We start from the raw sequence: 27,278 nt of genomic DNA on the forward strand, positions 1-27,278 counted from the left end.
AGTTTATGGTTTAGTGGGATGTATGCAGTACTGTCGCGTTGGCTTTGCCTTTGCTGACACCTTGTGGTAAAATGTCCAACAGTGTAAAACAGGCTCAGCATAAAATAGCCTACACGACAGCAGTCAAGAAAGTCCATAGTAAAATTTCCTGAACAAACATGGCCTTTGCTTTGCTTCTAGGCCATTTATTTATATATAAAACAATTAACAAGCAAGCAATTTGAGTTACAATTTGGTTTTTATTGACTTTTGTACAAAAAGGAGGGATGATGATGATACATAGGCGGCAAAGAAAAGACCACATTAACCAACAACAAAAATAGGGGGTGAAATCGAATGGCATTTCAGATACTGGCTGATGGAAGTCAAAAAACAAAACATTTGAAATAAATGAGTTCACAAGTAAAATTTTTCTATTTACACATTTTGAAAGATTTGACCTCAAGTTATCATATTTTTCCTTTAAATATTGAGTCATCAAGCATCTGAAAAAAATATGTTTCAGGCAAAAACAGATTTGACAAATCGCTTGGAACAGTCATCCAACTCGGAAACTTGGGCATCTTTCTAGAGTTCCGATTTTCCGACCTGAAGATCACCGACGTCATGATTAAATTTTTCCCCCCGAGATCCCAGTTGTGTTTGTATACACCATCACCCAAGACTCTGTGGGGAAAGACCGCTCATGAGACTGCAGATCTGATGGCCTGTATAGAGTGTTCTGCTTTCAATTCATGACTCTGTTGTATTGGAAACAAAACAAGGCAGTCATTTATATGCAAGTCTTTGCTCTACAACAAAATACATCACAGTTGATTGTTCATGGAACAGTTGTTGGTTGGTTTGTTTGTGACAATGAAATGATATTCCTTTGTACACTAGTTATTCAAGTCAGTATGACTATCAGGGCACTGACAGTAACGATAACAGCTACGCTGTAGTCTGTGGGAAAAGAACTCCAGTATGTTCATTCACATTGCGGTTTTAATACAGTATTTCAGTGGAAAGGAAAATACTTGAAATTGGCATGAGAAAATGAGCAACTATTGTCGATAAAGACACTGTGCTTCAAAGCTTCCATGTACAGAAGGATATTCACATCCATCTAAATGATACGCATCATAATCCCATGTAGCCTCTGCACTGCCGAAAAGGATTTCAATCAGGAATCCAGAATCAGTTTAAAACTACTTCAGGGCAACTTGAATGCCAAAACAATCTTGTCATATTGACACTACAGTAATATAAATATTCAGTAAGATTGAGCTCCATCTGTTTTTTTATTTATTTATTTATTGAAATGCCAGATTGAGAATTTGGAACAAAGGCACTTAACCCTCATTGCTCCTGTAAATCGCTCTGGATAAGTGTCTACTAAATGACTATAATGTTAAGAGCTAATAAGTGTGTAGACTGCTACTACATCCTAGATATGAGGATACTATGGATAGCAAACAGGGTCAAAAAGAAATTGGTAATTTACACCAAATCCAATTATTTTATGAATGCCATAAAATTAAAAGACCATCTTTCAGCATCAAGCCTTACATGATTTAAAGTTAAATACAATATTATAATATACAACTTTAACAAAATAAACAATGTCAACCCACCATGTTGCGACAGGTTCAAACATCTTGACAGTAGTACACAAACAGTCAAACAAATCCTTTGTAACTGAACTGCAGTATAATAATACATGGATCTAAGCAAAATATACACAATAGTTGATATGCATATACATGTACTATATAAACACACAAATGAAAATCCTTTGCAAGATTAAGTACTCAACTGTACAATATCTGCAATGGGAACTGTTGCGCAAAATACAGTTTTTGCATATACAGTAACACTATTCTTATAATACAATATTAAAATGTCCCACACAAACACACACACACACAAGAATGTTAAGCACAAGACCCAAAAGGTCATAAATGTTGAGTTGGAAGCCACTGGTAAGGCAGGGCTCGGGTGTAGGAGCTGGGATGGACCACTAATGTACAGTAGCTCGGCCTTGCTCCTAACCTTAGTGATCTACACTGAGCAAAAATATAACATGTAACATGTAAAGTGTTGGTCCCATGTTTCATTAGCTGAAATAAAAGATCCCAGAAATTTTCCATACACAAAAAGCTAATTTCTCTAAAATGTTGTGCACAAATGTGTTTACATCCCTGTTAATGAACATTTATCCTTAGACAAGAGAATCTATCCACCTGACAGGTGTGGCATATCAAGAAGCTGATTAAACAGCATGATCAATACACAGGTGCACCTTTTGCTGGGGACAATAAAAGGCCACTCTAAAATGTGCAGTTTTATCAAACACAATGCCACAGATGTCTCAGATTTTGCAGGAGTGTGCAATTGGCATGTTGACTGCAGGAATGTCCACATGTTGCCAGATAGAGAAATTAGCATTAAATTACCATAAGCCCCCTCCGTAATTTTAGAGAATTTAACAGTATGTCCAACCATCCCCATAACCGCAGACCACGTGTATGGCGTCGTCTGGGCGAGCGGTTTGCTGATGTCAACGAACACAATTGCATTTGATGAATGGACATTTGAATGCACAGAAATACTGTGACAAGATCCTGAGGCCCATTACGAGGACCACTTCTTTTAATAAGGTATGTGACCAACGGATGCATATCTGTATTTCCAGTCATGTGAAATCCATAGATTAGAGCCTCATACATTTATTTCAATTGATTGATTTCCTCATATGAACTGTAACTCAGTAAAATCTTAGAAATTGTTGCATGTTGCATTTATATTTTTGTTCAGTATACATGCTTCACTTTTAGTGGAGGGAACTCTACCAGATATCAGGGATGTTGGCTCTCACCTCACCTTGGGGCGGCAGGGTAGCCTAGTGGCGTTGGACTAGTAACCGAAAGGTTGCAAGTTCAAATCCCTGAGCTGACAAGGTAGAAATCTGTCGTTCTGCCCCTGAACAGGTAGTTAACTCACTGTTCCTAGGCCTTCATTGTAAATAATAATTTGTTCTTAACTGACTTGCCTAGCTCAATAAAGGTAAAGTAAATACACACAAAAATACACAAACGGAGTCAAATACACATCGACACACACTTATGGTCACAGTCCGAGTCTTGTGAACACCCAGGTTGGGAGTAGTGATGAAAAAAACATTGACACAACCTGGCTTCAACACTTAACAAATGATCATCAAGTTGCGGCATCACACCGGTAGATAGATCTCTAACCTGCTAAATGTTGGTACCCTTCTAGGGCAGTGAAGTCTGGGTCATTCATGAGACAACTAGGTCCTTCACAATGACTAGTATCAGAGAAACAATACCATTATACAAAAGCACTGAAATGATAGTCAGCTTTCAAAACAAATAAACCACTGGTTAAGTGTGAGGCATGTGTTGTGACTGGCGATCACTAGTCTTGTGCAGCAGTGCACCATATGCATTGCTTCAGACTATAATGGGAAACTCTGACCTTCAGGGGAATGCTTGAAGCCAAACTCATTGTAGTGCATGTATGGTTTGCTTGCTATTCTCTTTTGATATACAGGTAACTGCCAAAAGAAAGAATAAACTTGCGTAAATGAGGGATACAAAGTATATTGAAAGCAGGTCCTTCCACACAGGTGTGGTTCTTGAGTTAATTAAGCAATTACCATCCCATCATGTTTAGGGTTATGTATAAAAATGCCCAGTTTTTCTCAGGGACGTTAAAAGAGGGGTTTCATAGGAAAATAGAGGGGTTAGTCACCAGATCTCAACCTGATTGAAGACTTACTGGAGATTCTGGAGCGACGCCCGAGACCACATTTTCCACCACTAGCAACAAAACACCAAATTATGGAATTTCTCATGAACGAATGGTGTCGCATCCCACCAATAGAGTTCCAGACACTTGTTGAATCTATGCCAAAGCGCATTGAAGCGGTTTTGGTTGTTTGTAGTGGCCCAACGCCTTAAGACACTATGTTGGCGTTTGCTTTATTGTTACATAGTTTTAAAGGCCCAGTGCAGTCAAAAACATGATTTTACTTTGTTTTATACACATTTACACACTATGGAGGTTGGAATAATATTGTGAAGTTGTAAAAATGATAATGCCCTTTTAGTGTAAGAGCTGTTTGAAGAGACTTGAAATTTCAGCCTGTTTTGGTGGGATGGAGCTTTGAAATCAGTTAATAGACCAATAAGAAAGAGTTCCAAACCGCTCTTCCAATAGCAGCTAGTTTTCCCGTCCACACAAACAGTCCTAGCAAAATTCTTGCTTGAGAAATTGATCTGGGAAAAAAAAAAAAATCAGTTGAAAATAAATAAAAAAAAGACACCCACCCACCAAACTTGGGTTCAAGTTACTGAAACATAGCATGCAAAGCTTGTTTCAAATATTAGCTTACACGCTAAATCCTAGTGAAAAAGCACTAATTTAATCAAATGCATCTACTGGAGAATTTTATGTAATGTTCATAGTGTTATTATGACACCAGTTTTTGATCGATTGTTTTCAAGCATTCCCTTTCAGATTGTCATTTCCGATACAGGCTAAAGCAGATTGGTTTCATTCTACAAAGACACAGCAACAAACATAAAACTCTTTAAAGGCCACAACATGATATCCGTCTTTCCTTCAGAGACATCTCCTGTTTGACAGGCTCTATAAAAGACTGATCCAACTGTTTCTCCCTGTCCCTCTTTCCTCCTCCCACCCCATCCTTTCTCTGTCCCCAGACCATAGAGCCACCTTGAGGGTCAGCCTGTAGGCTTAGGGGGTGGGGTTGTTGGTTGGGGAGAAGGGGGCTCCTGTTCTTTCTTCTCAGTTCTGGTCCATATCAGTTTTCCTTTGGTCTCCATCTTAGAAATGCCCAACCAAGTCAGTCACTTCCTACTTTCTCTCCAGACAGGAAGGGGAGGGGCTAGCGTTGTAGCAGGTAGACCACCATCTCATAGGTGGACATCATGATGGCGGTGTTGGGGATCTGGCGGACCAGATGGGTGGTGAGACCACGGTACAGGGCGCGGTAGCCCTCCTCCTTAGGTACTGTCAGTAATGTCTGGAAGAAGGAGCGGTACCTGCTGCCCTCCTCTCGTAGCCGGGTGCGGATCACCTCTACAAAGGGAAGAGAGAAGAGGAGAGAAAAGGGGGAGGACAGGAGAGAGGGGAGAGAAAAGGGGAGGGGGGAGAGGAGAGAAAAGGGGGAGAAGAGACTTATTAACCCTGATTCAGTTTAAAAATATATATCATTGGCGATTCCAATATCATATCAACCAACAACCATAAGGGTGATACATCATGCATACCGTGGGGGTAGGCGATAGAGGTGGCACAGGTCTTGGAGGTGGCGGCGGCCAGCATCATGCCCACAAAGTCTGAGGCATCCCTCACCGACTCATCCTCGTCCTGATCCATGCTGGCCTGGGCCCTGGACTCCATCAGCTTGCGCTTGATGCTCTCATAGATGACAAAATGGATGACCGTCTCGGAGATGCCGGCATACGAGGCAGACATACCCCGATAGAAGCCCCGCCAGCCCTCCGTCTGGTAGACCCGCCGCACGCACTCAAACGCATTCATGCGCCTCTCACCGCAGTTCCTGTGGTAAAAACACGTTTCGGGGGGGGGGGGGTCATTATAGCTAACGGGATACATTTGGCAAGTAACATGTTAAGGGATTCGCAACATCCAATAACGTAATATGCTCTACTCATAATAACACCTTTTCCCTTAGCACAATGAATCAAAACAATATTTTATTTTTTACCTCTATTTAACCAGGCAAGTCAGTTAAGAACAAATTCTTATTTACAATGACGGCCTAGGAACAGTGGGTTAACTGCCTTGTTCAGGGGCAGAACGACAGATTTTTACCTTATCAGCTCGGGGATTCGATCCAGCAACCTTTCGGTTACTAGTCCAACACCCTAACCACTAGGCTACAATAAGCATGACAATGCATAACATACAGTATTTAGAGAACCAACAAAATATGAAACAGCTGTGGATTAAAATAAAAGCTTAGGGAATTTAAAAATTGGCTGCATTCTGACTTTGGGGAATCAATGACTTTTACAGCATGTGGCCTAGATACAGCCTCCCTCCTCAGTGCTTACCTGGCATCCAGCTGCAACCGAGTCTTGATCAACCAGATGGGATTGGTCGCCGTGATAGCAGTGAACCCTGGGAAGAAGAGTTCAGAGGTTCAGACAGGGGGAGTGACTGTGTGTGAAGGACTATCCAAGGACAGAGATATATACAATGGGGGGTGTATTTCACAAAGCACCACCAATGAGTGAGCCAGCCATCTAACAACTCTGTATTTCCTGGATGATAAAGGAAGATCAACTTGAATATAGGGAAGGATATTACAGATTCAATACTTGCAGTAGTAACCCAACGACATTCAACTTCAGCTGGCTTTATGAACTAGAAAAGTAAGAGTTAGAACTGAGTGCTGGCCAATCTATGGATCCTGCGTTTTGTGAAATACAACCCCGGTGCACTCTAAACATTTCCTTCTCAACTGGCAGCAGTGTGTGAAAGCTTTGTTGACATCTTTAAGCTGTGTTTATGGGCCTTTTATGAGCGGTTTATTTACGTATTGGCAATCTCGTAAAATATTTCCTTTTAAATCGCTGGTGCTCCGGTACCAGAGATTCTAAAACATTTAAACTTGATTACCTTTGTTAAGGGCAGACTGTCCCTCACAGGAAAGGTATTATATGGACTGATTAGATTCCTCAAGGTTATTATTACAGTACAGGCAAAAACTCAGCTTAAAGATACAGTCCACATTCTTCATAATGATATTTACAAGTTGCAACAAATATAACCAAGATATAGCCTGTAATTACTATAAATACTATTCCTTAGTGTTAATAAACAAGGTGGGCCTGAATCTCATGTACACAGAAGGCACTACAGAATGATATGATATAGCACAGTGCTATGCAATTGTTCAGCCCCCTCAATGAACATCATTATTATACTTCACTCTGATTAAGAGTGCCTGATTAAATTCTACCCTATAAATGAGTCAATGAATTGAGTAAATGTAATTTGAACAACAGTAGCTAGCTCCCAGATGAGGTGAGCTCAGCCCTACAGTCGACCTACAGTAGACCTACAGTCGACCTATACAGTAGACCTACATCTTAAGAGGAAGTCATTGTATGAGCGACCTCATGGTGAGAGCCTCAGCTGAAGGCCTCATTGGCTGCCATGAGGAAACTAAATGGAGTCTGGCCTTCTTGAATTATTCAACAGGACCAAAGCCGGAAAAAAAACCCAATAAATAAATAATAATCGCAAAGTGGACATGTAGGCTGATGTTATTTCCCAGGGAAACTAGGTGTATATTTATAAATACCAAAACACTTACTATTTTAAGTGTTATTAATAAGTTGCTTATACTAAATTTGGGTTTGAATTATTATTTAATTTTTTAGAGACCAATGAGTCCCCTGACAATGCATCAAGTCAGTACGTTAGTTCACAAAGGAGTGTTATGTCATACACATTACAAGGTACATGACAAATGTGGATAAGAGCGTCTGCTAAATGACTTAAATGTTAATGTTAAATGTCATTCTAGTGTGAGCATAATGTTGCATTTTTAAAAGACAGACAGTAAATCTTGCACATCACTTGTGCTCTGTACCGACGTGGTCAAGATACTAAACCTCCAAACAGGGACATAATTTAAAACATGACCATTTGAAAATCAACATACATTTACATCAGTACATAGCATCTTCTCTAAACAAGAAACCAGGGGACGTCTACAGTACAGTACAGTACCCACGACTAGAGCTTCTACTGTATCAAGGGACACAGTCCTAAGGAAACTGCATGAAGAGGATGACAAGTCTGTTGAAGAAGAAGAAGAAGAAGGAGATAGCGTCTATGGCGTGTACTCACAGAGTAGGGGCAAAGCTACTCCGCCTCACAGCTGCAGCTAGAAGCCTGCAGATATGGGGGGGCTGAGGTGGCGGGGGCTCTCCCCCCTCACGCAGGGGTGAAAGCTACAGTAAAGCCCTAAAATGACCACAGTCACACACAGGCAGCAGTCAACCAACCAACCCACCCACAAACTCCTTTATTTACATAGATGAAGAGGAAACCTACCGATCCTACCCAATCCCTGTATTTTTAACAGGTAAAATAGGACGACAAGTATCACCCCCAATCTGATATAACCAGGTAAGATGCCCCTAAGCCTCCCCAAATCCCCCTTTTTACATATATATACACACATACATAAGATAATCCTCCCCACTCCCACATTTTTACCCACCCTTTTTTAAACCAACTAAGGTGGGAGAGGAGAAAAGGGGTCACACCCCATCTCTTCCTCAAACTCTTGACCTTACCCACACCTGTTTTAAAATGCAAGAGGACGTCTCGTGTCGTTTCGCTCCCCTACGTTTTGTCAGGTACTGTATGTCGTTCTTGGTAAGGGAAGAAACATTGAAAGAAAAATGCAAATCTGTCGTAAATGGAACATCACCCCACTGGTATAATCATTATGTGCAGGACAAAACAAATAAACATGTGTGGTACACAATAATAACATATATTTCAACAATTCTACAGGTGCCAATCATTGGCGTTACCACAGTCACTTATATTGATTCTAAACAGTAACGATGGGGACAAAGTCAACAATGAAATAGTCACAATCAAAAAGTCCAATAATACCAGAGGGTTGAAATGCTAACCTTGTCAAAAGGACTTAGTCTATAAAATGACGAGCTTTGTTAAGAGTGCCTGATTAAATTCTACCCTATAAATGAGTCAATGAATTGAGTAAATGTAATTTGAACAACAGTAGCTAGCTCCCAGATGAGGTGAGCTCAGCCCTACAGTCGACCTACAGTAGACCTACAGTCGACCTATACAGTAGACCTACATCTTAAGAGGAAGTCATTGTATGAGCGACCTCATGGTGAGAGCCTCAGCTGAAGGCCTCATTGGCTGCCATGAGGAAACTAAATGGAGTCTGGCCTTCTTGAATTATTCAACAGGACCAAAGTGGAATATGTGAAACGGAATATCGCTGAGTGGAGGATTCGTTTATCTCTGATAAACAGTGTTGTGATACGCCAATTCAACAGGACCACCCATCGGTTTCTGATCGTCTGAACAACTTCTAAAAGTTAAGCATTAATGCAATTTTTAATGTTGGACAAAGGACTGTGTGGAGGCCAGATGTCTCAAACACATAGAACCTTTCCCCCAAATTAAACATATTACTGGAGGGTCAGCCATTTCATGCTTGGCCCGTTTCATATCTAAACTAGTTCAATGGTGTGACCTAGTTCCAGTGTTATTACAGCACTACAGTCATCTGCTATAATGCAGTGTGCTTCAGGCTGAATGGGGCCCTCTATTCAAATATATGATAGATGTGATATCGGTGCACAAAGAGGGTCACATATTATGCTCGAGGGTGTCAGAGTCCACAACCTAGTTCAAGGCTCTTGACATACTATGGGGGACCTGATCAGTGTAAATTAACCACATGAACTAGCAAGTCTATACAGGAGGTCTATGGACAGAAATAGACACTAGGCCCTGAGCAAACTGTGGTTGTGTTGAACTCAAGAGAAGGCATGAGTATGTGTGGCAACTCATACTCATGTGTTACATTTACTAGGAAAAATGGTTTAGATGAGCAGCTGGAGAACAGTTCATAGCTCCACTCCTCAACTCCTATAGAGAGGGTTCAGGGAGTTGAATGACTGCAAAATGGGCATGATTATAGGCCAGTAGTGGGTATGATTATGAATCAACACCAAGTATACCAAACACTAGGAACACCTTCCTAATATTGAGTTGCACTCCCCCATTTTGCCCTCAGAACAGCCTCAATTGGTCAGGGCATGGACTCTACAAGATGTCGAAAGCATTCCACAGTTGTGTCAAGTTGTCTGGATGTCCTTTGGGTGATGACCATTCTTGATACACATGGGAAACTGTTGAGCGTGAAACACCCAGCAGTGTTGCAGCCTGTCACCTACTACCATGCCCCGTTCAAAGGCACTTCAATCTTTTGTCTTGCCCATTCACCCTCTGAATGGCACACATACACAATCAATGTCTATTGTCTGAAGGCTTAAAAATCATTATTTAACCTGTCTCCTGCCCTTCATCTACACTGATTGAAGTGGATTTAACAAGTGACATCAATAAGGGATCATAGATGTCACCTGGTCAGTCGGTCATGGAAAGAGCAGGTGTTCTTAATGTTTTGTACACTCAGTGTATGTGGTCTATATTAAAATGGTCTATTCATTCTACATCTAATTGAAAAAGTCAGTAAGCATGTGTCTATAATTTGTACTTGGAGAACTGGCACTATATCAAATAAAACATTTGCTGACTAAAAAGCATCTTTGGGTAATTATTCTATATCTGTATGTGTAACTGAGGGAAAGGATTCAGGTGTGTCAAATCATTTTGGTGTGCCATAATCCGATAGGAATTTTCTAGTGTCTGGAACTAGGTTGTCACCTATAGCCTATATATAGACATGCATACGTATGTTACATGAGTGATATGTACAGCACAGTGGAAAGTATAGCTTATGTTGGCCTCTTTGGTCAGACGAACCTACATCTGCGGTGTTAGAGGTTCAACAGTAAATGATGATGAACCAAATAAGGACCCTCAAACCTAATAGTGACAAGGTTAGCATTTCACTTCATATGCAGACTAAGAAACATCTGAAGTGCGTGTTGTTCATGTACCTTCAGTGGGGGTGGGAGGGGGGTAAACAGGCTGGTAAAAAAGGGGGAAGGGGTACAGTGTATCAAGACTGTGCAATCATGTAGAAGTTATAGGAGATGAAAGAGCTGCAAACCAGCTAGTGACCTATAACCAGCATCAATATTATTAGCATCAATAGCATCATCATCATGGTCATACCAGTGAAAGGAAATGGAGTGCTACCTGAGGCGTCCGGCCGGGGTGTCGCCGCGAGGCGGGGGGGCCTCCCGCAGTGAGGGCCCTGACATGTTAGCACCCTGGGGCCTTTACTACTGTACACACACAGCATAGACAGCGCTTGAAGGGCCAAACTCACTGTTTAGCAACAAACGGGTACGTTAACACAATTTAGGATCCTTCGAGAGAGTCGAGAGCCTCACGAGAAAAAACTGGGGAAAGTGGGGGTGGGATGGAAAGCACAACCCAAACTTTGAGGATGTTATTTGTTTTATTGCTGGAACAGACAGCTAGCTAGTGGTAAGTTTTGTAGTTGTATGTAGTAAAGTGTTGGGTGTATAGAATTGTAGGACAGAGGCAGTAATGTGGGTCAGTGGGTCTATTTGCCGTGTAAAATCTCAAGAGCAGTTCACTATATGAGTGGAATTAGTAGAAAATGCAACTGACAGTGTTAACACTGTGCTTTGTCTTTTTCACACTTTATGCATTTTCTTACTTGCTTTGACTGAGAGAACATAGATATTTTTTTTCGCATAGAACTTAAGAACTATAATATTGAAGGGCAGAATAACCCCTTCACTTTCACTATAGATATAAAGTGGGGTTTATACTAGAGACTGATCCTGAAAGTCTTCAATTGTGCTTTCGGGCAAACCATCTGTGGTTGATATTCAAAACACTGGAAAACGTCCACAAGGTAACCCATATAGTGGCCATGTCTAACACCTAGCTGGATAGAGGCTAGAGCAATGTTAATAAAATATTGAATTATCTTCAAATTAACAGGAAAACCCATCCACCCCATAACGCAAGATACAAATGTACAAAACAAACATTTAATCAAATAAAAAAATATGGCCAGTTACTTTAAAAAAACGAAATATCTTTAAATAAATACTTAACATAGCCCCTTTTCTATGTAATCTGTCAAAATAAAATAATTAGCTGGAAATGAATTGTCTAAACAAGTAAACTTTGAATGTAGCAACAAGCAGTAGAAACTGCACTGACAAGCAGGCTATAGACAGCAGAGGAGGAGTTTGTGGAACAACTGTTACCTGCTAGGCCTGCAGACACCATATGGACCTGTGTCGAGTCGGGCTCAAACACGCCGCTCAGCTTCTCTTTGGCAGTGGAGTAGGATGCAAAGTAGATGGCTCTGTTGATACAGGAGGGAATGGATGTGAGCTAATAGAGCGAATCAATCAATCAATCGATATCGCATCACGCATCACCGGGGGCAAACTACCTGCCCTCCAGGACACCTACAGCACCCGATGTCACAGGAAGGCCAAAAAGATCATCAAGGACAACAACCACCCGAGCCACTGCCTGTTAACCCCGCTATCATCCAGAAGGTGAGGTCAGTACAGGTGCATCAAAGCTCGGACACAGACTGAAAAACAGCTTCTATCTCAAGGCCATCAGACTGTTAAATAGCCATCACTAGCCGGCTACCACCCAGTTACGCAACCCTGCACCTTAGAGGCTGCTGCCCTATATACATAGGCATGGAATCACTGGCCACTTTAATGGAACACTAGTCATTTTAATAAATGTTTACATACTGCTTTACTCATCTCATATGTATATACTGTATTCTATTCTACTGTATTTTTTATGTTTACAGATCTTACATTACTCATATCACATGTATACACTGTATTTTATACCATCTATTGCACCTTGCCTATGCCACTCGGCCATCGCTCATCCATATACATATTCTCATTCACCCCTTTAGATTTGTTTGTAAAACGGAACCCAAACCGGCTGTGCGCGTGCACTATCGTGCATAAATGTATTTTGTCCCCCTGCACCAAACGCGATCACGACACGCAGGTTAAAATATCAAAACAAACTCTGAACCAATGACATTAATTTGGGGACAGGTCGAAAAGCATTAAACATGTATGGCAATTTAGCTAGTTAACTTGCTAGCTAATTTGTCCTGGGATATAAACATTGAGTTGTTATTTTACCTGAAATGCACAAGGTCCTCTACTCCGACAATTAATCCACACATAAAACGGCCAACCGAATCGTTTCTAGTCATCTCTCCTCCTTCCAGGCTTTTTCTTCTTTGAACTTATATGGTGATCGGCATCTAAACTTTCATAGTATTACCACGACGACCGGAAAAACAGTTTGTCTTTCAATCACCCACGGGGGTATAACCAATGAGGAGATGGCATGTGGGTACCTGCTTCTATAAACCAATGAGATGGGAGAGGCAGGACTTGCAGCGCGATCTGCGTCAGAAATAGAAAGGAGTTCTATTTTAGCCCTTGGCATCGCAGACGCTCGTTGGCGCACGCGAGGAATGTGGCGGCAATAATTGAATAACATGGATTTCTACATTTATTTTGCGACGCTCACGCACACGACGTGTCCGGTCAGGTCAGCATGTTAGGTCGTTGTTGGGGATTGTTAGATTACTTGTTAGATAAACTCAGCAAAAAAAAGACATCGCCCTTTTGCAGGACCCTATCTTTCAAAGATAATTCGTAAATATCCAAATAACTTCCCAGATGTTCATTGTAAAGGGTTTAAACACTGTTTCCCATGCTTGTTCAATGAACCATAAACAATAAATGAACATGCACCTGTGGAACGGTCGTTAACCTGTTGGGGATAGGGGGCAGTATTTGCACGGCCGGATAAAAAAACGTACCCGATTTAATCTGGTTACTACTCCTGCCCAGTAACTAGAATATGCATATAATTGTTTGATTTGGATAGAAAACACCCTAAAGTTTCTAAAACTGTTTGAATGGTGTCTGAGTATAACAGAACTCATATGGCAGGCCAAAACCTGAGAAGATTCCAAACAGGAAGCGCCCTCTCTGACCATTTCTTGGCCTTCTTTGTCATCTCTATCCAAAACAAAGGATCTCTGCTGTAACGTAACACTTTAAGGCTCCCATAGGCTCTCAGAATGCACCAGAACGTTGAATGATGACTGCAGTTACTGGCTGAAAAACAGTAGCGCATTTGGTAAGTGGTCGATCTGAGAACAATGAGACGGGTGCGCACGTGAAGAGTCCATTTTCTTCTTTGAGTCTTTGAACGAAAACAACTTCTCCCGGTCAGAATATTATCGCTATTTTACGAGAAAAATCGCATAAAAATTGATTTTAAACAGCGTTTGACATGCTTCGAAGTACGGTAATGGAATATTTTGAAATGTTTTGTCACGAAACGCGCGTCACCCTTCGGATAGTGTCCTGAACGCACGAACAAAACGCCGCTATTTGGATATAACTATGGATTATTTGGAACCAAACCAACATTTGTTGTTGAAGTAGAAGACCTGGGAGTGCATTCTGACGAAGAACAGCAAAGGTAATCCAATTTTTCTTATAGTAAATCTGAGTTTGGTGAGTACCAAACTTGGTGGGTGTCAAAATAGCTAGCCTGTGATGGCCGGGCTATCTACTCAGAATATTGCAAAATGTGCTTTCACCGAAAAGCTATTTTAAAATCGGACACCGCGATTGCATAAAGGAGTTCTGTATCCATAATTCTTAAAATAATTATGTTTTTTGTGAACGTTTATCGTGAGTAATTTAGTAAATTCACCGGAAGTGTTCGGTGGGAATGCTAGTCACATGCTAATGTAAAAAGCTGGTTTTTGATATAAATATGAACTTGATTGAACAAAACATGCATGTATTGTATAACAATGTCCTAGGAGTGTCATCTGATGAAGATCAAAGGTTAGTGCTGCATTTAGCTGTGGTTTTGATTTTTGTGACATATGCTAGCTTCAAAAATGGGTGTCTGATTATTTCTGGCTGGGTACTCTGCTGACATAATCTAATGTTTTGCTTTCGTTGTAAAGCCTTTTTGAAATCGGACAGTGTGGTTAGATTAACGAGAGTCTTTAAAATGGTGTAAAATAGTCATATGTTTGAGAAATTGAAGTAATAGCATTTCTAAGGTATTTGAATATCGCGCCACGGGATTCCACTGGCTGTCGACTAGGGTGGGACGCAAACATCCCACCTAGCCCAGAGAGGTTAAGACACTAATAGCTTACAGACGGTAGGCAATTAAGGTCACATTTATGAAAACTTAGGACACTAAAGAGGCCTTTCTACTGACTGAAATACACCAAAAGAAAGATGCCCAGGGTCCCTGCTCATCTGCGTGAATGTGCCTGAGGCATGCTGCAAGGAGGCATGAGGACTGCAGATGTGGCCAGGGCAATAAATTGCAATGTCCGTACTGTGAAACGCCTAAGACAGCACTACAGGCAGACAGGACGGACAGCTGATCGTCCTCGCAGTGGCAGACCACGTGTAACAACACCTGCACAGGATCGATACATCTGAACATCACACCTGAGGGACAGGTACAGGATGGCAACAGCAACTGCCCGAGTTACACAAGGAATGCACAAACCCTCCATCAGTACTCAGACTGTCCGTAATAGATAGAGGCTGGACGGAGGGCTTGTAGGCCTGTTGTAAGGCAGGTCCTCACCAGACATCACCGGCAACAGCTTTGCCTATGGGCACAAACCCACCATCGCTGGACCAAACAGGACTGGCAAAGTGCTCTTCACTGACGAGTCACAGTTTTGTCTCACCAGGGGTGATGGTCGGATTCGCGTTTATCATCGAAGGAATGAGCATTACACCGAGGCCTGTACTCTGGAGCGGGATCTATTTGGAGGTGGAGGGTCCGTCATGGTCTGGGGCGGTGTGTCACAGCACCATCGGACTGAGCTTGTTGTCATTGCAGGCAATCTCAACGCTGTGCATTACAGGGAAGACATCCTCCTCCCTCAAGTGGTACCCTTCCTGCAGGCTCATCCTGACTTGACCCTCCAGCATGACAATGCCACCAGCCATACTGCTCGGTCTGTGCGTGATTTCCTGCAAGACAGAAATGTCAGTGTTCTGGCATGGCCAGCGAAGAGCCCGGATCTCAATCCCATTGAGCACATCTGGGACCTGTTGGATCGGAGGGTGAGGGCTAGTGCCATTCCCCCCAGAAATGTCTGGGAACTTGCAGGTGGCTTGGTAGAAGAGTGGGGTAACATCTCACAGCAAGAACTGGCAAATCTGGTACAGTCCATGAGGAGGAGATGCACTGCAGTTCTTAATGCAGCTGGTGGCAACACCAGATACTGACTTACTTTTGATTTTGAACCCCCCTTTCTTCAGGGACACATTATTCCATTTCTGTTAGTCACATGTCTGTGGAACTTGTTCAGTTTATGTCTCAGTTGTTGAATCTTGTTCTGTTCATACAAATATTTACACGTTTGCCGAAAATAAAACGCAGTTGACAGTGAGAGGACGTTTCTTTTTTAGCGCTAAGTTTATTACTGCACTGTCGGAACTAGAAGCACAAGCATTTCGCTACATTAACATCTGCTAACCATGTGTATGTGACAAATAACATTTGATTTTAGTCAATGCCACTCCGACATTGCTCGATCTAATTCTTAACTTTTTTATTCCATTTTTTTAGACTTGTGTATATTGTTGTGAATTGTTAGATACTACTGCACTGTTGGAGCTAGGAACACAAGCATTTTGCTACACCCACAATAACATCTGCTAAATTTGTTTATGTGACCAATAGAATTCGATAAGGCCTGGAAGTCCTGTTGCATTCATTTGGGTAGTTTATGTGTTACCAACCTACATACAAATACACATCTACAGCAGCTATAGAAAGTCCACACCCCCTTGGATTTCTTCACATTTTGTGTTACAAAGTAGGACAAAAATGGACTGAATTGTTATTTTTGTCAACGATCTACACAAAAATAACAACTTTTTTAAAGATGAATGAAAAATAAACTACCATTATACCTTGATTACATAAGTATTCACCCGACTCAATACATATTAAAAACACCTTCAGCAGCGATTAAAGCCGAGTCTTCTTGGGTCGGTTTCATAACAGCTTTGCATACCTGGATTGTGCAATATTTGCTCATTATTCTTTTCAAAATTCATAGCCTTCACTTCTCAGAACAATAGACTGACGAGTTTCAGAAGAAAGTTCTTCATTTCTGGCCATTTTGAACCTGTAATCTAACCCACAAATGCTGATGCTCCAGATACTCCACTAGTCTAAAGGACAGTTTTATTGCATCTTTAAATCAGAACAACAGTTTTCAGCTGTGCTAACATAATTGCAAAAGGGTTTTCTAATGCTCAATTAGCCTTTTAAAATGATAAACTTGGATTAGCTAACACAACGTGCCATTGGAACACAGGAGTGATGGTTGCTGATAATGGGCCTCTGTACGCCTATGTAGATATTTCATTGAAAATCTGCCGTTTGCAGCTACAATAGTTATATACAACATTAACAATGTCTATACTGTATTTCTGATCAATTTAAAGTTATTTTAAATGGACAAAAAATGTGTTTTTCTTTCAAAAAGAAGGACATTTCTAAGTGACCCCAAACTTTTGAACGGTAGTGTATGTATGAGGGACAGAGAAAAGGTTAGTCATTCAAAAATAATTTCAACCCCTATTATTTCACACAGAGTGAGTCCATATAATAAGATTTTTGTTAATCCAGATTTTACTAATTTAGGTTTGCCTAAACAAAGGAAATGAATACTTACGCAACGACTAATTTAGTAATTGCATTTCTATTAATTTGTAAAAACCTGTAGAATTTTCTTTTACCTTTGACATTATGAAGTATTGTGTAGACCAATGACAAGAAATTACAATTCAATATTTTTTCAATCCTATTTTATAAAGCAACAATATTTGAAAAAAGCACAAGGGGGTATAGACTTTCTATATACGTATAAAAATATAGATGGCTCATTAGGCACGTTCCTGCCTAGTGCCTGTATCGGTCAATGCACGCGCATAATTGTGTGTACTATTCATCTCCAACCAGGCACCCCAACCAGGCACCCCAATCACATGCCCTGCTTTAGCTGGAGATTCATCTCCCATGCAACTCCTACGCTTCCTCTACTAAATTCAAATCCCAGAGGATTAACGCAAGAAAACATTTCCGCTGTGGGGATTAAAACCCAACGACCCGCCAGCGCTTGGCTCGCTCACCCTGCCCTTAGTGTATGTTTGTGAGAGAGTGCGATTGTGTACACTGTGCACGTGAGAGACTGGGTGACAGCCGATCTTAGTGGTGGTGACGCGGACTCATCTAAAGCTTGTGATGTGGAGTGTGCTGTAGATGAACAGCTGACTGCCCAGCCAACCATGCTCTAATGGCAGACAATATGCTCTGCTGGGCAGCAGGCTGCAAAGGCCAAGGGGGAGACCAATCAGCCAGTACCTTTCCACAGCCATGGCACACAGCAGCAGTGTTACAGTCACTTCACTGTCTGGTTGGATAAGGTTCCTTGCTGTGTTAATGTAGGTAAAGCCTGGTGAGCGTCTAGTCGCTGGCAGGGGTTATTGAGGAAATGGCATTGGTGTTTTTGCTCTGTTCCAGTGCAACATTGAGGAGAGTATTGAGGAACAGAACCCTGTAGGAGTAATGAAGGATGATTCATTATTCTCTCTTTCCACTGCAGTCATTTTTATGGCAGTGTATGCTCAGGTCAGTCTCTCCTTAACCTCTCTCCCTCCCTGCCATTCTACCCATCTACCTCGCTCCTTCCCGGTCTCTCCGACCCCTCTCCCCGCTCTCACCGTCCTCCTCGCCTTCCTCCCACCCACCGTCCTCCTCGCCTTCCTCCCACCCACCGTCCTCCTCGCCTTCCTCCCACCCACCGTCCTCCTCGCCTTCCTCCCACCTCGCTCCCACCATCCTCCTCGCTTTCCTCACACCTCTCCCCACCTTCCTCCCTCCCTCCCTCTCCCCGCCCTCCTCATTTCCCTCCCTCTCCCCACCCCTACCTCACCGTCCTCCTCCCACCTCCCTCTCCCCGTCCTCCACGCCTTCCTCCCTCCCGCTCCCCGTGCTCCACGCCTTCCTCCCACCTCTCCCTCCCCACCTCGCTTTCCTCCCACCTCTCCTCGCTTTCCTCCCACCTCTCCCTCCCTACCTCGCTTTCCTCCCAACCTCTTTCCTCCCAACCTCGCTTTCCTCCCACCTCTGCCTCCTCGCTTTCCTCCCACCTCTCCTCGCTTTCCTCCCACCTCTCCTCGCTTTCCTCCCACCTCTCCCTCCCTACCTCGCCCTCCCTACCTCGCCCACCTCGCTTTCCTCCCACCTCGCTTTCCTCGCTTTCCTCCCACCTCGCCCTCCCTACCTCGCCCACCTCGCTTTCCTCCCACCTCGCTTTCCTCGCTTTCCTCCCACCTCGCCCTCCTCGATTTCCTCCCACCTTATTGTCTGCTTCACTACAGTAGTTGCATGTTCTGTTCAGATGCATTACCACAATGTAAATGTGATGTCTGTCATTCTGAGCACCGTGGGTGGATGCCCCCAACGCAGACGGGTCCGGTACATTTCTCAAATGGCTGGTCAATTTAAATCTTTCCAGGCACGTTGTTCGGCTTCACATTTTCCTAACAGAAAACCCTGTCACACACACACACACAAAGACCGTCAAGGGCATTTAACGCCCCACAGAGGGCCAGACTAGCAGGACGAGAGAGATGATCTTCATACAGAGAAGGAAAGAGAAATTCAGATACTAAAAGAAAATAAACATTGACAAAGAGCATTTTTTTGCATTTTAGCTAACCCTAACCCTTTTCCTAACCTTAACCTAATTCTCCTAACCTGCAACGCAAAGTTAAATCTGTCGTTAATTTCACAAAAGCTGTATCCCTTCTATCCATGACCCAGTGGAGAGCCGCTACTCTGCCCACAGTGACTGTGATTAACAGACTGGACCAGGAGGCTGCTGTTGCGTAATAGGGCTAACACTCAGAACAGTCATTTCAGTCTGGGTTCTACCACTAGGAGAGTGAATAATGCCCCTGTGGAGATGGATGGAAGATGAGGACAGGGAGGGAGTGGAATTTTACTGGCAATTAAACTGCAGAAATTCATTTTGGGGGGGTTACCTGGAAGAAGATTATGTAAAATTGTGGTAATTGTTTCGTCGTCCAATGTGGTTACAAAAAGGAATTGCCATCACCAAGGTCAAATAATGGAAAACCAAATACAAAATAAATCTAGGTTTCCTAGCCACACCCCTTTACATCTGAAGCCAGAAAAAAAACTCCATAAAGTAGTCTACACAGAAAGACAAGAACATGCTAGCAGAAGCCACAACAGGATGAATTATTACACAGGAAGTGAGGTCATACCTGGAAGGAGCCACACCCACCAGGTTGGGCCCCAGGCCTCTGAACAACGAGCGTGGTCCCTCCTTCTCCAGTATCAACCTGTAGAGGGAGAGGTGTATGAATAGCTAGCATAGTGCAAAGTGTTGATTATTGATATGCTGAAACATAAGAAAAGATGGCTTTCAAGATAGTGGGCTAATGCCAATGTGGATAATCAGTCTGCCAAGACCATAGTACATCGGCCGTTGTCTAAAATTGTCCATTGGCGACTAATACAGTAATAAACAGATGCATTTATGGTACATTTCCTGACACTGTGTGTTCTTGCAAGACGGATGAAAGGAACCAAAAGTGTCAAAACAGATCAATATAGCTAGCTGATGATGCATTACATTAGATGATGCATTTCAGCATTTGTGTATGTGACGAGTCATGTGACATTTTTTCTTTTACACACTGTGTTGTTCTAATCCTGAATGCTGTTTGGTTAAAACCGCTTTCCAGCCAGTGTCTATTCACATACAACGATCTGGCTCAGTCAGCTAGGGTTAGGTGGCCTCCCAACCAGTTATCCCCAGGTAAGACAGCAGGCCTCGAATGGAGACAAGACGTTATTAGGGCGGCTGGTAGCCTAGCGATTAAGAACATTGGGCCAGAAACCGAACAGTCCCTGGTTCAAATCCCTGAGTAGACTAGGTGAAAGTCTGTCGTTGTGTCTTTGAGCAAGGCACTTAACCTTTATTGCTGCTGTAAGTCACTCTGGATAAGAGCGTCTGCTAAACGACTAAAATGTAAATGTGAATTATAAAAAAGTTCAGCAATGCAATGAGCTGCTCTACATAACATGGTAATGGCTGATGGGATTCATGCTGTTTAGTGTCACCCAAGGTTATTCCACCATTAACCTAATTCATGGAGATTTACAAAGCAGTGACTGAAAGCTAAGCTTCAATTCAAGGATTAAGGCCTCTAGACTCGACTGCGAATTCAGTGTACTACGCAGTCAGGACTGCTCATACTGAGCTACTTTGTTCTAAATGTGATTTGGCCTACGCTGCAGTCGGTGGTGACCCACTTGTGCAAGTTGTTTTCTTCTCCCTGTGCTGCTTAGTGGTGGTGTTGGGTTTCAGTTAGTGCTTCCAGGGCAGAAGCATGGTGGTTGACTGATGGCGAAAAGGGGGGGAAAGCAGGCCCAAGAACACTGCAGCAGAGCGGTGATCCAACAGAACGAAGCCTTCAGCCAAAACCTGACTTTAGCTATCTTTAAAAAAAAAGTAAGTAAAAAAAAAAAAAAAAAATAAAAATAAAAAAGGGTCTTCATCGATATTTCACTGGAAGGGAAATCTTTGTATCTAATCAATGAACTGGCTTTTATGGTGATGAGGCATTCGATGATACAGTTGAAGTCGGAAGTTTATATACACTTAGGTTGGAGTCATTAAAACTCATTTTTCAAATGACTCCACAAATTTCCTGTTATCAAACTATAGTTTTGGCAAGTCGGTTAGGACATGTACTTTGTGCATGACAAGTCATTTTTCCAACAATTGTTTACAGACAGATTATTTCACTGTATCACAATTCCAGTGAGTCAGAAGTTTACTTACACTAAGTTGACTGTGCTTTTAACCTGTTAGGGCTAGGGGGCAGTATTTACACGGCCAGATAAAAAAACGTACCCGATTTAATCTGGTTACTACTCCTGCCCAGTAACTAGAATATGCATATATTGGCTTTGGATAGAAAACACCCTAAAGTTCCTAAAACTGTTTAAATGGTGTCTGTGAGTATAACAGAACTCATATGGCAGGCAAAAACCTGAGAAGATTTCATGCAGGAAGTGGCCTGTCTGACAAGGTGTTGTTGTTCTTGCCTCTGTTTATTGAAGACTGAGGATCTTAGCTGTAACGTGACACTTCCTACGGCTCCCATAGGCTCTCAGAGCCCGGGAAAAAGCTGAACGATATCGAGGCAGCCTCTGGCTAAAACACATTATCGCCTTTGCCAAGTGGCCGATCAGAGGACAAAGGGCTTAGGCGTGCGCCAGAGTCGACCCCATTATTTTCTTTCGTCCGTTTACCTAATTGCAGATTCCCGGTCGGAATATTATCGTTTTTTCATGAAAAAAATGTCATAAAAATTGATTTTAAACAGCGGTTGACATGCTTCGAAGTACGGTAATGAAATATTTAGAAATCTTTTGTCACGAAATGCGCCGTGCGCGTGACCCTTATTTACCATTCGGATAGTGTCTTGAACGCACGAACAAAACGCCGCTGTTGGAACATAACTATGGATTATTTGGGACCAAACCAACATTTGTTATTGAAGTAGAAGTCCTGGCAGTGCATTCTGACGAAGAACACCAAAGGTAATCAAACTTTTCTAATAGTAAATCGGAGTTTGGTGAATGCTAAACTTGCTGGGTGTCTAAATAGCTAGCCCTGTGATGCCGGGCTATCTACTTAGAATATTGCAAAATGTGCTTTCACCGAAAAGCTATTTTAAAATCGGACATATCGAGTGCATAGAGGAGTTCTGTATCTATAATTCTTAAAATAATTGTTATTCTTTTTGTGAACGTTTATCGTGAGTAATTTAGTAAATTGTTAGTAAATTCGCCGGAAGTTTGCGGGGGGTATGCTAGTTCTGAACGTCACATGCTAATGTAAAAAAATGTTTTTTGATATAAATATGAACTTGATTGAACAAAACATGCATGTATTGTATAACATAATGTCCTAGGTGTGTCATCTGATGAAGATCAAAGGTTAGTGCTGCATTTAGCTGTCTTCTGGGTTTTTGTGACATTATATGCTAGCTTGAAAAATAGGTGTCTGATTAGATTATGTCAGCAGAGTACCCAGCCAGAAATAATGTTTTGCTTTCGTTGTAAAGCCTTTTTGAAATCGGACAGTGTGGTTAGATTAACGAGAGTCTTGTCTTTAAAATGCTGTAAAATAGTCATATGTATGAGAAATTGAAGTAATAGCATTTCTAAAGGTATTTGAATATCGCGCCACAGGATTCTACTGGCTGTTACGTAGGTGGGACGATTTGGTGCCACCTACCCTAGAGAGGTTAAACAGCTTGGAAAATTCTAGAAAATGATGTCATGGCTTTAGAAGCTTCTGATAGGGTAATTGACATCATTTGAGTCAATTGGAGGTGTACCTGTGGATGTATTTCAAGGCCTACCTTCAAACTCAGTGCCTCTTTGCTTGACATCATGGGAAAATCAACAGAAACCAGCCAAGACCTCAGCAAAAAAATTGTAGACCTCTACAAGTCTGGTTAATCCTTGGGAGAAATTTCCAAATGCCTGAAGGTACCACGTTCATCTGTACAAATAACAGTACGCAAGTATAAACACCATGGGACCACGCAGAACGTACTTTAGTGCGAAAAATGCAAATCAATCCTAGAACAACAGCAAAGGACCTTGTGAAGACAGGTACAAAGTATCTATATCCACAGTAAAACGAGTCCTATATCGACATAACCTGAAAGGCCGCTCAGCAAGGAAGAAGCCACTGCTCCAAAACCACCAGAAAAAAAGCCAGACTACGGTTTGCAACTGCACATGGGGACAAAGATCATACCTTTTGGAGAAATGTTCTCAGGTCTGATGAAACAAAAATAGAACTGTTTGGCCATAATGACCATCATTATGTTGAGGAAAAAAAGGGGGAGACTTACAAGTCGAAGAACACCATCCCAACCGTGAAGCACGGGGGTGGCAGCATCATGTTGTGGGGGTGCTTTGCTGTAGGAGGGACTGGTGCACTTCACAAAATAGATGGCATCATGAGGAACAAAAATTATGTGGATATATTGAAGAAGCAACATCTCAAGACATCAGTCAGGAAGTTAAAGCTTGGTCGCAAATGGGTCTTCCAAATGGACAATGACCCCAAGCTTACGTCCAAAGTTGTGACAAAATGGCTTAAGGACAACAAAGTCAAGGTATTGATTGGAGTGGCCATCACAAAGCCCTGCCCTCAGGCAGAATTGAAAAAGCGTGTGCGAGCAAGGAGGCCTACAAACCTGACTCAGTTACACTAGCTCTGTCAGGAGGAATGGCCCAAAATTCACCCAACTTATTGTGGGAAGCTTGTGGAAGGCTACCCGAAACATTTGACCCAAGTTAAACAATTCAAAGGCAATGCCACCAAATACTAATTGAGTGTATGTATGTATGTAAACTTCTGAACCCTGGGAATGAGATGAGAAATTAAATCTGAAATAATTCTCTCTACTATTATTCTGACATTTCACATACTTAAAATAAAGTGGTGATCCTAACTGACCTAAGACAGGGAATTTTTACTAGGATTAAATGTCAGTAACTGTGTAAAACTGAGTTTAAATGTATGTAAACTTCCAACTTCAACTGTACATAGCTACTTGAATTCAAGGTTAATATATTAACTGAAAAGGGGGCATTTGAGACACCTAATTATGTCTAAAAATAGTATGTTTGGTGGGATGGTCAAGATTTGTTGAAGAGACCTTCTGAAGAAAGTTATATGCCCATACAACTACAAGGTCTATGGCCCAATGTATTTGGTATTACCCCTCAAACTGTATGTAGGGCTGTGAGTCAAGGAATTTTGGATTACGGTTATTTGTCAGCCAAATGACCACGGTCATCATTATAAAAATCGTCCAAATAGCCCAAAAATATGCATATTTTCTCCTCTCCTTCGCTCCAGACGGTATGTGCTGCAGGAGGGGGGAGGTGTTTTGTGTTTACTGTTTAGCTAAACACTGACAGCTAGTAGAGGGGATGGCTTGAAGATATTCCTGTCAGATTGGGCCCTGTTCTTGGTAAACCATTGTGTGCATTTCATGATCTAGTGCATCAGAAAGTATTCCGCACTTCACTTTTTCCACATTTTGTTACTTTGCAGCCTTATTATAATTATTTTTTTTATTTTTTTTTTTAAATCCTCAATCTACACACAATACCCCATGACAGTTGACGAAACTTCATTTGGTGGTCATCTGTCCAACTATTTTTCTGACAAAACAGTACGCAACAGCTTTACCCTCACCGTGTGCGCGCACACACACACACACACACACACACACACACACACACACACACTTGCTACAACACCTTGCTAAAACAAGAAGCAACAATTTCATCACGTTGTAAAGAGTCCATGTTACCGTGGAAACAGAGTTAACCACATGTCTGGCCGTCTTCAGTCAGCTGTTCGTTCCACAAAACAAAATTCTAAAACTGGATAGTCACGACTCCTCTTGCCTTATTAAAAAAATAAACATCAGCTATTAGATGTGAACCAGGCTTACTTTTACTTTACTGCTTTTGGGTAGTTTGTCAACTTGAAAATATATATTGTTTTGTATTAAAACAGGTATTTTAAATGTCATGACGGACTTTGTCCATAATCGTTGGTTACACGATTACTGTGCCAGCCCTAGCTTTATGCTCCCTTTACTACGCCAGTTATGAAACTGGTTGTGCCTCCTGGCCCTGTGGTGTGGAAAATGTTTAAAGTGAGAGCATCTAAAGAGCTGTTGGTATGAGGGACATACATTTACTGTGCCACTGTCCACATTACAATAACAGCTGCAAAGAACAACGTGCCTATTTCCTTGTCCTCTCTGCTCTATGTATTTCAGCCACTATTCTAGTCCAGTCAGCAGAGAGCTTTTACAGAGCAATACGAAAAGGAGAAGATTAAGTTAATGTTTTCCCTTAGCAATATGGAGGATAGGAAGGAGAGTTGGAATAGTCACAGTGCAGTGGAATAGACTAAATGTTTTAAAAAACTAAGGCAAAGGGGAAAGTTGCCCTCTACGATACTTACGTGGGCAGTTCAACAGCAAACCAAAACAGAACCACAGTAAGCCCTGTTCTCATTCTATTTTTACAAGTGAGTGATGCAGATTTAAGTATGCTATAGAACAACTTGTACTTGTCTAATATGATAAGAGATATTTCTGCCTCATCAGCGATGATGAATGCTAGGCTACATCCCCAATCTGAGATTATAGAACCCCGCTATGTGGTTCAATATGTGTGGGAGACCCATATTGATGCAATCAAAATGCTGAAATGCAAAGCAAGATTCCCAGACCTTAGTCTATTATGACAGTCTTGCTTTAGCTATGACAAACTGCCGTTGCCTTTTTTGGGGGGGGTGGAAGAGTAAACTTTAACCTTAGAGGACAATAAAAAGACGACCGCTTCATGACCATTAAAAAGGAAAAGTCAAGACGTTTGTCTGACAACACTCGTCTACAGTAACTCATCTTTGAGTCATTGGGCGTTAAGTAATAGTGCCAAAAGGGCATGTGAGATACTGTAGGTGGCCTTGAGTGAAACGTGGCGAGAAACTTCTAGTCTTCCTGAAACGGTGACCCAACAAACCCTGTCCAAACAATGGAATGTGTAGGCTATTCTCTGTGTGTTAGTGAACTTACTTGAGGCAGTGGAGGGGTCCCGGGGGGGCCATGCGGGCCACACTGGCCCCGTTGACGGTGCTGAGCTGCACCTCAGAGATGTAGAAGGTGACATGAGAGGACTGTAGTCTGGTCTTTACCACTTCCAGTGGACAAGTCAGAATAGCACCCACTGTTCCCCCACACCTAGATGGGGTGAGAGAAAGAAAGAGGATGAGAGGAAGACAAGCAGGTCAGAATAGCCAAAGAGTACACAAAAGGGTGTTTATTTGTATTACAAAAACAAGAAACCCCATAATTGCTCTCGGATCACTAAGATTAGGATCTGTATTTATCAATTTCATAATTATGTTTATTGACCAGATACTATGCTTTCTACCACAATTTCCAACACAAAAATTCTCATTACCGCAACACTGAATCTTGTTTTTTTTGGTCTTAATTACTTGTGTGTAATATATATATATTATATAAAACTAAATAAATAACTGGGTGATAAATGGTACAATTGGAAATCAACCATGTTTGCCAGTCATCGTTGTGACAGACGATAGTTTAGCCTATTTGAACTTGACTGGCACCGCCGGAGCTAAATGATAACAGCTAAATGCAGCACTAACCTTTTACAAACTTCATCAGATGACACACCTAGGACATCATGTTACACACAGCATGCATTCTTTTGTTCAATAAAGGTCA

General features: G+C 41.9%; 1 protein-coding gene across 2 annotated transcripts in view; it reads right to left on the minus strand.

Annotated features, from left to right (window-relative positions):
- Nucleotides 1-219: 219 nt before the first annotated feature.
- Nucleotides 220-27,278, minus strand: part of LOC115169937 (solute carrier family 25 member 36-A) — a 33,936-nt gene continuing 6,877 nt past the window's right edge. For both annotated transcript variants that reach the window (XM_029726084.1, XM_029726085.1), the window contains 6 exons: nt 26,601-26,765; nt 20,166-20,243; nt 12,003-12,103; nt 6,111-6,177; nt 5,301-5,593; nt 220-5,109 (listed from right to left, as the gene is read on the minus strand). In XM_029726084.1, the coding sequence (XP_029581944.1) occupies nt 4,916-5,109; nt 5,301-5,593; nt 6,111-6,177; nt 12,003-12,103; nt 20,166-20,243; nt 26,601-26,765 (898 nt within the window). In that variant the 3' untranslated portion in view covers nt 220-4,915. The remainder of the gene's footprint in view (nt 5,110-5,300; nt 5,594-6,110; nt 6,178-12,002; nt 12,104-20,165; nt 20,244-26,600; nt 26,766-27,278) is intronic.

Source organism: Salmo trutta, chromosome 31 (genome assembly GCF_901001165.1).
Source record: "Salmo trutta chromosome 31, fSalTru1.1, whole genome shotgun sequence".
Classification (NCBI taxonomy): domain Eukaryota; kingdom Metazoa; phylum Chordata; class Actinopteri; order Salmoniformes; family Salmonidae; genus Salmo; species Salmo trutta.